Source organism: Mangifera indica, chromosome 7, assembly GCF_011075055.1.
Source record: "Mangifera indica cultivar Alphonso chromosome 7, CATAS_Mindica_2.1, whole genome shotgun sequence".
NCBI classification, from domain to species: Eukaryota; Viridiplantae; Streptophyta; class Magnoliopsida; order Sapindales; family Anacardiaceae; genus Mangifera; species Mangifera indica.
In genome coordinates, this window is record NC_058143.1 from 11,721,457 (window position 1) to 11,732,512 (window position 11,056).

At 31.6% G+C, this 11,056-nt stretch overlaps 1 protein-coding gene and 1 pseudogene across 1 annotated transcript; one reads left to right on the plus strand and one right to left on the minus strand.

Annotated features, from left to right (window-relative positions):
- The first annotated feature begins 4,070 nt into the window (after positions 1-4,070).
- Positions 4,071-7,224, plus strand: LOC123220852. Its single transcript, XM_044643443.1, has 6 exons — positions 4,071-5,006; positions 5,104-5,256; positions 5,467-5,526; positions 5,627-6,153; positions 6,235-6,360; positions 6,442-7,224. The coding sequence occupies exons 1-6, from the start codon at positions 4,184-4,186 to the stop codon at positions 7,171-7,173; spliced, it is 2,421 nt and encodes an 806-aa protein (XP_044499378.1). The 5' UTR covers positions 4,071-4,183; the 3' UTR covers positions 7,174-7,224.
- Positions 7,225-8,076: 852 nt separating this feature from the next.
- LOC123220854 lies at positions 8,077-9,691 on the minus strand (annotated as a pseudogene).
- Positions 9,692-11,056: the final 1,365 nt, after the last annotated feature.

The following is an 11,056-nucleotide window of genomic DNA, read 5'->3' on the forward strand; positions in this document are numbered from 1 at the left end:
TTACACATTTCTCGTTGTAAGATTTGTCTTTGATTATAACATAACGCAGTTTTGGGCAAATCCGAATAACTTTTTATCTTTTATCTTATACATATGCTTTCAGTTCGTATTATATTCACATCATACTATTTTGCTTGTTGTAATTAGAATCAGTGACCATTTTATTTATAAGGCAGGATGCATAAGGATTTTTAATTTATTTACAGCCTTTGCTTTACTAACAGATTTGTGTTCACTGTCTCACATACATGCAAAATGAGTTATAACATCTTTTCCCAATGAATATGTATCTTTTACCTTTATCTTTATCGATGACTGGACATAAAAACTAATCAATTATTAAGACATTGTACGTTTTAGATACACAGTTTATCATAATTTAGCTTTTACAGTTTGCAAATTTAACAATTCACTGGCTATTAAATCGGTTTTGTCTTAATTACCCTAAACAATGAGAGAACACTAATTAATACATATCCAACATCTCTATTGTATTTTATCAATATAAGATTTGTCTTGTAATATCATAACAAAACTCCATTTTAAATAAATTCAAATAATTATTTATTTCTAATTAATTTGATTATAAATTATCAATCATATGTTATCTTTGTTATACTTTCATTGTTATGAAATAAGAATAAATTTTTATCTTTATTTTATTCTTGTTGTTTGTACCATGAACTTTATCAATTATTTAAGCATCGTTATGAAATAAGAATAAAATTTTATTTTTATTATATTCTTGTTGTTTGTACTATAAACTTTATCAATTATTTAAACAAAGTAAAGATACCCCTTCATCTTCATTTACAAGGCTTTTTTTTTTTTTTCATAAGTATCATTGGCAAGGATTCCCTATATATAAAAGCACACAACACATCGTTAATTATATTATAGAGAGCACTACTTATAATTCTTACTCTCTTAAAGTTTGAGGTATGGCTATTTAGAACAGAATGGCTACGGGAACACAACTCTTCATGAGGCTGCAGCCAATGCAAACCTGGAGGTCGTACAGGCCTTGGTCAATCATATATGCTTTCTCGATATAAGATTTGTCTTTGATTATAACATAACCTAGTTTTAGATAAATAAGAATAACTATTTATTTTTAATTTGTTCAATTATAAGTTACCAATAATCTTTTATCTTTATTATACTTTCATCCTCTTTTATCTTATACATATACTTTCAATTCGTATTATATTGATATTATAGTATTTTGTTTTTTATAATTAGAATCAGTGACCACTTTGTTTATAAGGCACGACATATAAAGATCTTTAATATATATACACATTATTTATTTATAGCTTTTGCTTTACTTATATGTTTGTGTTCACCGTCTCACATACATGGAAAATGAGTTACGATGTCTTTCCCAATGAATATGTATCTTTTACCTTTATCTTGATCGATGACTAAACATTTATACCAGTGCATTGCTAAGATATTATAGATTTTAAACAGACAATTCATTATAATTTACTTTTTGTGGTTTGCAAATTTACCAACTCACAAACTATTAAATTAGTCTTGTCTTAGTTACCCCAAACAATGAAGGGATACTAATTAATACATGTCTAACATCTCTCTCATATTTTATCAATACAAAAATTTATCTTGAAATATCATAACATGACTCCATTTTCAATAAATTCAAATAATTGTTTATTTTTAATTATTTTGATTATAAGTTATCAATTATATTTTATTTTATTACACTTTCATCATTATGAAATAAGAATAAACTTTTATTTGTTGTAAATATAATAAAAAGTTATGAGTAAAAGATATTATAATTAAATTAAACTTTAAGTAGAAGGAGATAAATGAAGTTGATGTAAGTAGAATAAAAATGAAAAGCGGAACTTGGGAGGCTTGAATGAAAATCTTATCAGGTGTGTGCATGTTACAAATGAAGAGAGGGGGGTGTATTTATAGAAACTCTTGCCGCCGCTCCAGTCAATCAGATAAAGTAATTTTCCAAGGCCATTTAATGCAGGCTACCCAAAGTCAATGTTGCCTGCCCAAATGGCTTACTTCTTTGCAACCAAAGTACTATTTCCCAATCAAAGTACCTTATTTTCTCTTCGTCAACTTTAAAAATTTTATCTACTTATTCATTAATTATTAAAATTAATAGTTTTAAAGATAAAATTATTATTTTACCTGTAATATTAAAAAATAAACTTAAATTTTATTTTATTTTTCTCTCTGAATCTTAAAAATTAACAATTTTTTCTAATCTAAGTTTTCAAAAACAGTATTTTTTCTCTTAAAGTTTTTAATTTTTCAGATTCAATTTTTCGGGAACATCTCTTCCTCTCCAACGATCTCAAGACAATGTCTCTTCCTCTTCGGTGCACCTCCTTCCGACGGTCGTCTTCGATGTCGTTGTCAAGGAAGACGAGTCTCGTCTTCGTTCAGAGACGAAGACGTTGAGGAGGATCGCAGCAAGGAGATTGCACCGGAGAGGAATAGATGTCGTTTGGAGGTCACCGGAGAGGAAGAGACATCATCGAAAAATTGAATCTAAAAAATTGAAAACCTTAGGGGGAAAATACTGTTTTTAAAAACTTAGATTGAAAAAAAATTATTAGTTTGTAGGGTTTAGGGAAGAAATGATATAATTAATTAATTCAGTTAATTTTAATTACTCATAAGTAAGTAAATAAGATTTTTGTAATTAACGGGAAAAATTTTGAAAAAACAGTATATTTTGGGTGAGATATAGTCCTTTGGCCTTTCTTTGCTGGGTGGGAAAATTATATTCACATGTGGGAAGCGAGCGAATCATTTACTGCATTCCCACCAAGCATGACTTTGTGATACATTTAACATTACCCTTATTATATTCTTGTTGTCTGTGCGAATCAACTTTGCTGATTATTTAAGCAAAGTAAGAATACCTTTTTTTTTTTTTTTTTGGTTAAGTATCATTCACAAGGATTTTCTGCATATAAAAGCCCACAACACATATTTTAGAGAGCATTACTTATAGTTCTTACTTTCTTTACTGTAAGTTTGATTAAAATATTTCTTTAACAGGTGAAACACTTTAACTATTGGAGCATTCAAGTGAGATCACAAAACTCTCTGCTTCATATTTGTAACTTGTTAATATATTATTAATTCTTTTTTATGAATATATCATATTATATATTTTTTTATTTATGAAATTGAATCTTTAGATTTTTTTGATAGAAAAGACTAAATTTTTAGTGTTTTTGATTGCATATATCAAACAAACAAACATAATTAATATTGTTTATTATATTTTAAAAGTAAGAATATTAGTTCGATACTTGAAATAAAAAATAATAAAGTTTAGTTTCTCCCTTAAAAAATAACTAGAAGTCACATTGGTATTGCTTTTTTTTTTTTAATGGGTGTGTATGTGTGTATATATATATATATATATATATATATATATATATATATATATATATATATATATATTGATGTAAAAAGCTACACATTGGTGTCGCCTTTTCTTTTCAAACATTAAAGCACTAAAAAGAGGCATGTAGATGAGTATACATATAGATGAGAATGTATATAATTATAGGATAACGCTATTTAGAGGTATTCAACAACAGTATACCAAATTATATATTTTTTTTTATTAAAAAACTGAACTTTTAAATTTTATTATTTAAATTATCAAATTTTATTATTAAAATAATTAAATTTGATTATTTTTTTAATTAATAATACCAAATTAATCACTTTGTTTTTAAAACAAACCAAAATAAATAATACTAATTATGTTTGTTTGATATCTTTATTAAGATATGCATAAAGTTTGATTATTTTAAAAGAAAAATATGAATGTTCAATTTCTTTAATAAAAAAATATAAGATTTCTGTTATTTCAATAAAAAAATTAATAGGCCAATACTTATTATAATAAAATTGTGTATATTTAATTATTATTATCATGAGATTATATGATTTTGTATTAACGATAAAGTTACATATAACTAAATGTCCAATTAAATACTTAAAGTTGGGTTATTATATTTATATTTATTTAATTTTGCTAAAATTTTTATTAACATAGTATGCAATACTGAGATTCTTTTTTCTAAGACATGATTTAAAACGGCTTTTTTAAGCTCAACCTGTCTTTCATTAATGTTTTTTTTTTTTGGTTGTCTCCATCTATGGGAAGCAAATGGGCACAGGACACGAGTTGGTCAGTACAAGCGAGCTTTATCGGGCAGCCCTGAACAACGAATGGGAATCTCTGAAGAAATTCTACCAGACAAATGTTAGTTCGCTGTCATCTCCTGTAACGGCTTTCGGGGACAATGCCTTTCACTTGGCGGTGTTCAGCAAACGTGAAGATCCGCTTCAATTTTTACTTGAAATTTCCAAAGAACATCCTATGGTGAAGTATGGCTATTTAGAAAAAAATGTCCACGGGAACACGCCTCTTCATGAGGCTGCATTAAATGGGAACCTGGAGGCCGTAAAGGCTTTGGTCACTCATCATCGCAGGCTCATCGAGGAAGATATTGAACATCCACCTGAGGAAGAGCTCCAAGAGGCTGTGAATGATGATAACGAAACCCCGCTTTTTCTTGCTGCTGCATTTGGGCAAAAAGAGGTGGTGAAGTTTTTAGCTGCAACATCATTAGAATCTCACAAAAGATTAATAGACCAAGAAGAAAAAGGAAGGACTGAAGAAGAAGAATATTCTAAGCTTAAAATTATTCACCGCCAAAACATGAAGGTAAAGCCCAAACGTAAAGCCTCCAATGAACAGCCTGGTGCCATTCCAGGCGAAATGATATCAGAGCCAGAGCCTGATGCCTCCATTCTGCACGTTGCCATCACAGGCCACCCTTTTCCAAATTCCCGCACCCGCGGCACCCTTTTCCAAATTCAAGGTGAAATGATATCAGAGCCAGAGCCTGGTGCCATCAAAGAAGAAACATCCAAAAAAAAGCCTGATGCCTCCATTCTGCACGTTGCCATCATAGGCCACCATTTTGGTCTCTATCTCTACTCACCTAGCTTCTTTACCTTTGCTTTGAAATGAAATATATATTCAACTGATATTTGATGTGCTTTCTTTTCAAATTTTCTCAGACACGGCTCTATATTTACTGAATCTGGATGAATCGTTAGCAGAAATCAAGGACCTAAAAGGCTGGACACCTCTTCACCTACTAGCAACCATGCCCGAAGTTTTCGAAAGTGGATATCAATGGGGCACATGGATCCACAGAGTCATATATTTCTGTAAGTATATTTTCCGCCTTTCCATAATTCCATTAAAGACAAGATAATGTATGCATAAGGATATACATCTTAGTCATTAATTCAAAAATTTATATTCCTGTAAGTATATTTTTCACCTTTCCATAATTCTATTAAAGATAGTGTACAAATAAGGATATGTTAAAAGGACCTTTTGTATACATCTTATTCATTAATTCCTAAAATTTATAGGCCTTCCAGTTGGTGATGATGCAGATGATGATGAAAAAGCTACTACAAAAATTTCCAAAGGTAAAAATTTCCTTTTGTTCGCTTGAGGGATATTCTACATAATTTCTTTCTTCATCACTTTTTTTCATTGAGCACCTTCTTTTCTGCTAAACACGAACAGGGTGGCTTAATTTACTGGGAAAATTCTGTGCACTAGAAAGGAGTGACATCTGGAAAGAAAAGAGAAAGCATAAACTTGCTTTCAAACTAGCGGAGACAAAGAGAAAGCATAAACTTGCTTTCAAACTAGCGGAGACACTGATAAAAAAAAATTCTTTTTGGGATGAAATCATTCCGTCTGATAAAGACCAGTCTTCAGAAGGAGATTATGTGCCAATCCCGTTATTCCTGGCGACTGAAAACGGAATAGGAGAAATTGTGAACGAGATACTAGAAATATGTCCCCAGCTGGTTGAGCATTGCAATAATCTGGGTCAGAACATACTGCATCTGGCAATTAAGCACCGTCAAGAGGATATCTTCAATTACGTGAAAGATATGAAAATGCAAATGACAAGGTTAGTCGGAAAGGTTGACAACAATGGCTGCACCATTTTACACCATGCTGCAGACATGAAGCCAAAGACTACAAACGGTCACCCAGCAGGACCTGTATACCAAATCCGGGATGAGATAAAGTCGTACAAAGTAAGCCCCCTAGCTCTTTCTTCTACAAGATTTTTACCTAATAAACGTGTTTATATGTAAGTTATGTTTCTATATATGCAGCGTGTAAAGCTTGACACAAATGACTGCACCATTTCACTCCATGCTGCAGACATGGAGCCAGAGACTGCAGAGCGTCACCCAGAAGGACCTGTATACCAACTCCAGGAAGAGTTGAAGTGGTACAAAGTAAGCCCCCTAGCTCTTTCTTCTGCAAGATTTTTACCTAATAAACGTGTTTATATGTAAGTTATGTTTCTATATATGCAGCGTGTGAAGGAGATCGCGCACCCCCACTACGTCATGTTTTGCAAAGAGAGATTCAATTCGAAGCACAATAAACTACTCAAGGAAGCACAGACATGGATAAAAGAAACTTCTCAGTCTTGCTCTATAGTGGCTGTTCTCGTTGCTACAGTGGTCTTTACAGCTGCGTACACTGTGCCTGGAGGTTCTAATGAACAGGGGCATCCAGTTTTCCTCAACAGCGCTCTCTTCTTGCTTTTCACAGTCATGGACGTTCTTGCTTTGGCCTGCTCCTTAGCCTCCGTTGTAATGTTCTTGTCAATCCTCGTATCGCCTTATACGTATGAAGAATTCCACCACAAACTCCCCGGCAAACTCAGAATGGGCTTCGTCTTGCTCTTCATTTCATTAACTACAACAATGATTTCATTCGCAGCAACAATATTGCTCATAATTCGTTCTGGAAAGCCCAATCGGACCACCACTCTCATTTATACTGCTGCATTTCTTCCTGTCAGCATATTTGCACTCATGAGTTTTCCCATGTATCCTGAATTTGAGAAAACTTTGCTCCTGTTGTGTCCTAGATTGTCTAAGAAGTGTCTACTGCCCAAGAAGTCAGCTTCCAGACAGGGTTCAGCAGCTCCTAAACAAACCGAATCGCACACAAAGCAGCTTGAGAACGATGGTCAATTGTCTGAGGAGAGTGTACCGATAATAAGCCCAAGCTCTGAGTGTGAGATTTATATTAGTTGATGCTGATAAGTGTACAAGATATTACAAACTAGTGTGACTTTGTTTTCATCATTTTGGGTTCCATCAAGTCAAGAGTGAGCGTCAAACAAGAGAATATTTTACTTTTTGTTCTAATAAATTTGTATGCAAGTAGTGTGTGTTTTTTAAGAATATAAATTTAAAATATTTAAAGCATTTTTATCATATTTAATAACATGCTTATTTTCCAATAACCAATTGTCTCCGTATACTAATTCATTATTAGAGGCTTGTATAATATCTCCATATAATACCATTGTCTATTCTCCAATAGAATAATTAATTAACAGTACCAAATCAGATAATCATATTTCTGAGTCATTCAAACTCATGTATTATTCACAAATCTAAGAGAAGAGGATTGGTTTCCATCTAAGAGAACCAGAAGATTATGATAATATGGGGCCGTTTGGTTAGAGTCTTTTAAAGATTACCTTGGTAATCTATTTTTTATTATTTACATTACAGTAATAAAATATTATGATAATCTTTTATTATCAATATTGACGTGACATGTAATAATTACCACATTTAACTTAGGTATTAAAATATTATCAAAATAATCTTGACTTTATTATAATTATATTATTATTTATTAATATTTTAAAACAAAAATTAATTTATTTTTAATTAATATAACAAATAATATAAAAAGTATTTAAAAATATTTATATTAAAGGATATTTAAGTAAAATAATTTACTAATATTCTTTTATTACTGTTAACAAAATAAACTAATTATTTATACCATCCATTTTTATCAAATTTTATCAAACGTAATAATCATTTATATACAGTAATCTTTTCAATAATCTATTTTCAAAATAATCTCTCTATTTTGGTAATAAAATATTATTTAAATCAAACACCCTTATTAGTGAACTTATTAGGTAGGCTGATGGCATCAAGAGAGAGCTCTCTTGATGAACAAAAACACAGTGCCTGCGTCTCCCCGGAAATATGAAGCTGTTCATCCTGGTATGTTGTTAGTAACCAAGACTGCACATTGCTGTTAGAGACTGAGATGAAGCTGCATCTTGGACTGAAGTAAACAAGCCTTTCAATGGGGAAAGGTGAATCTTTTGTCCCAGAAATTCGTCATTGTCAGGTAAAACCATGGATTCTGATATCGTTGTCAGGTAAAACTTTGGAGTTTGATATCTGAGGAGTCTCGATGATGCATTCTTCAAACTTGATGTAAACACAGAGAAATGAAATGGCCAATTAGAGATGAACCCAGACTTACAAATGTCGAATGCATTCAGAGATGGCAAAGGCCCAACCTTGACACCCTTGGGACTTCGGACTTCATATTTGGCATCGTTATTAATGGAGGTTGTAGCCAAAGGCCACACATTTTGAAAGTCAGTTTCTTGGATAGGGTTGGGGATAGAATCGAGCCAAATTGATTCAAACTCGGTTATCAATTTGACTTGAATGGCTCAAAACAAGTGTAGTTTTGGTGAGTTCGAACCTTACGATTGATGTTGTACTCAAACTCAAATTTAAACTTGAGGATGTTGAGCTCACTAAATTTGTGAGCGTAGAAGAGTTTAATTCGGTTACAACAAAAGAATTTTGATCCATTTTGACTCAACTATATTATTGCTGCAGTCAAATTCGAATTCAATTTTAAATCCACCTCTTGATAGGGTGAATATCCAGGTCTGATAAAGGACCAGTTTATATTGTCTCCAATCCAAAAAATAATCTGACGCTTGACCTGCCACAACTCAAACTAAACTATAAAATAATTTAACTCAATATTTTATTCAAACCACTAAAACTTGACTGTCCAATTTCAAATAACAGATTATATGATATATCATCCTAAATAAATCAAAGATTCAAATCAAATCAAGCGCTAGCAAACCATAAAAATACCCGATATTTAAAATACCCAAATTCAATCCCTTCGCCATAATTTTCCCACAAACCATAAAAGGGAAACAAAGACTTACGCAAGAATCCATTTGCTGTTAAGCAAAGTTAACGCCTCAGTTGGTGCGGGAGTCGGATTCTTAGCTTCAAGCTGTCTAATAAGCTCGACAATCTCCGTTCTCGTTTCGCTAGTCGCCGTCAACCCACGATCGGTCCTATAGAACGAATCAATTAACGCCTTCTTCAAGTTATTAATCTCCGTCACATCTATGGGCTTCTCCTCCTCTATTAAGGCCACGGCGGTACCTTCGTCCTCCTTATCGGGACACCATTCGTCATCGTCCACGGCCCAAGCCACGACCACCGGTCTTGCTTTCAGCTACTTCTTAGTGATTCTCTGCGAAATCTTGGCCGAGTTCAGAGAAAGAATCGAAGGCTTCACAGTAATGAGATGCTGATGAGGTGGCATTAAAGAAAGGGTTTTGCATGGGAATTGAGTGAGTTGAGAGAGTAAAGCCATTGACTCTTCAGTTTGTCCATTACGATGAGAAGTCTGAAAATAGATGAGCAGGCGGCGGGCCAGAGACACCAAGGGCACTAGGTTTTGTAATAGGCCAAAAAGCTTGTTCCCACCCAAGGTTTTGCGCACGTGCAAAGTTACATTAGTTAATTTTTAAAAGAGTAATGCTATGTGTACCTATTTTTGATACACAATTTATGTATACAGTGATGTGTCACCATATAATTAGATAATTTTAAAATATGTGTCATCATATGATAAAGAAACATCCAATCACATGATAACACCTCATCTGTGTATATAAATTGTATACCAAAAATGGGTATACATAGTTTTATTGCTTTTAAAAACCCAATCATCTGATAAATTTTATTATTATTATCAAAGATAAAATTATTTAATTAAAAATATTTAAAAAATTAAAATTTTATCACATTTCTTAATTTAAAAATTTAACATTTTTTCTTCATTTTTTTAAAGTGCTCATTTTTCCCTTATAGTTTTTTTCTGCTTATCTTTGAGAACCATTCGCCATATCTAACATTTTGCTCTTTCCCTCTTGCTTTCTCCCTCCCTTTTGATCACTCTTTGTTTCCTCTTTAACCCTTTTCGTCTCCTATAAAAACAATTGGAGAAGAAAGAGAGAGTGATCAGGAGAGAGAGAATTAACAATCAGAGATGACAAATTGTTATCAAAGATAAAGATCTAAAAACTAAAAGTTTGGGGGGTGTATATAAAGAAAAGATGAGAGTTTATAATCCTCAAATTGAGAGAAAAAAAATCAGTTTTTAAATTTGAGAAATATAAAATTATGTGATAGAAATGAAAAATTTAAAATTTAAGAGTAATCTTTTAATAAAATTTTTAAATAATAATTTTATTTTGATAATAATAATAAAATTTAATAAATAAATAAATTTTTAAAAATTAACAAATATAAGGAAATTTACACTAAACTTTGGGTGGACAAAAGTCTTTTGGCCTTTGTAATTTCCCAATAGTCTGGATGCAACTTTGGGATGAGGACTTCGTCTTTGATTCAATTATTTTGTTTCTTGAGATTGTGAGGGCAATATTGGGTTTAGAAGGGTGGAGTCTAAATGAATTGGGTTATTGACATGTGGATGTTAAATGGAGATGTGAGGTAAGGAATGATTTGTATTTTATTCAGAATTAGTTAGTAATGTAACAACACAATCATGTTGCTTGTGTTATGTGAGAAAAAAATTAAGGTCTAGAATTTTCTTTTCTGATTGGACAATAGAATATCCTGCTAGTTAGTTAGTGTGTCATGGATTTAAATTGAATTAAATTTAAATAAAAACTTACTCAAACTATATTTAAAATTAAAATATGAAATTTTAGTTTAATTTGACCGAATGATGAATATTAGCATTATAAATGATATTAAATTGTAAAAAAAAGAGATAATAATTAAAAACCGTAAAAAAATAAGAAAAAAC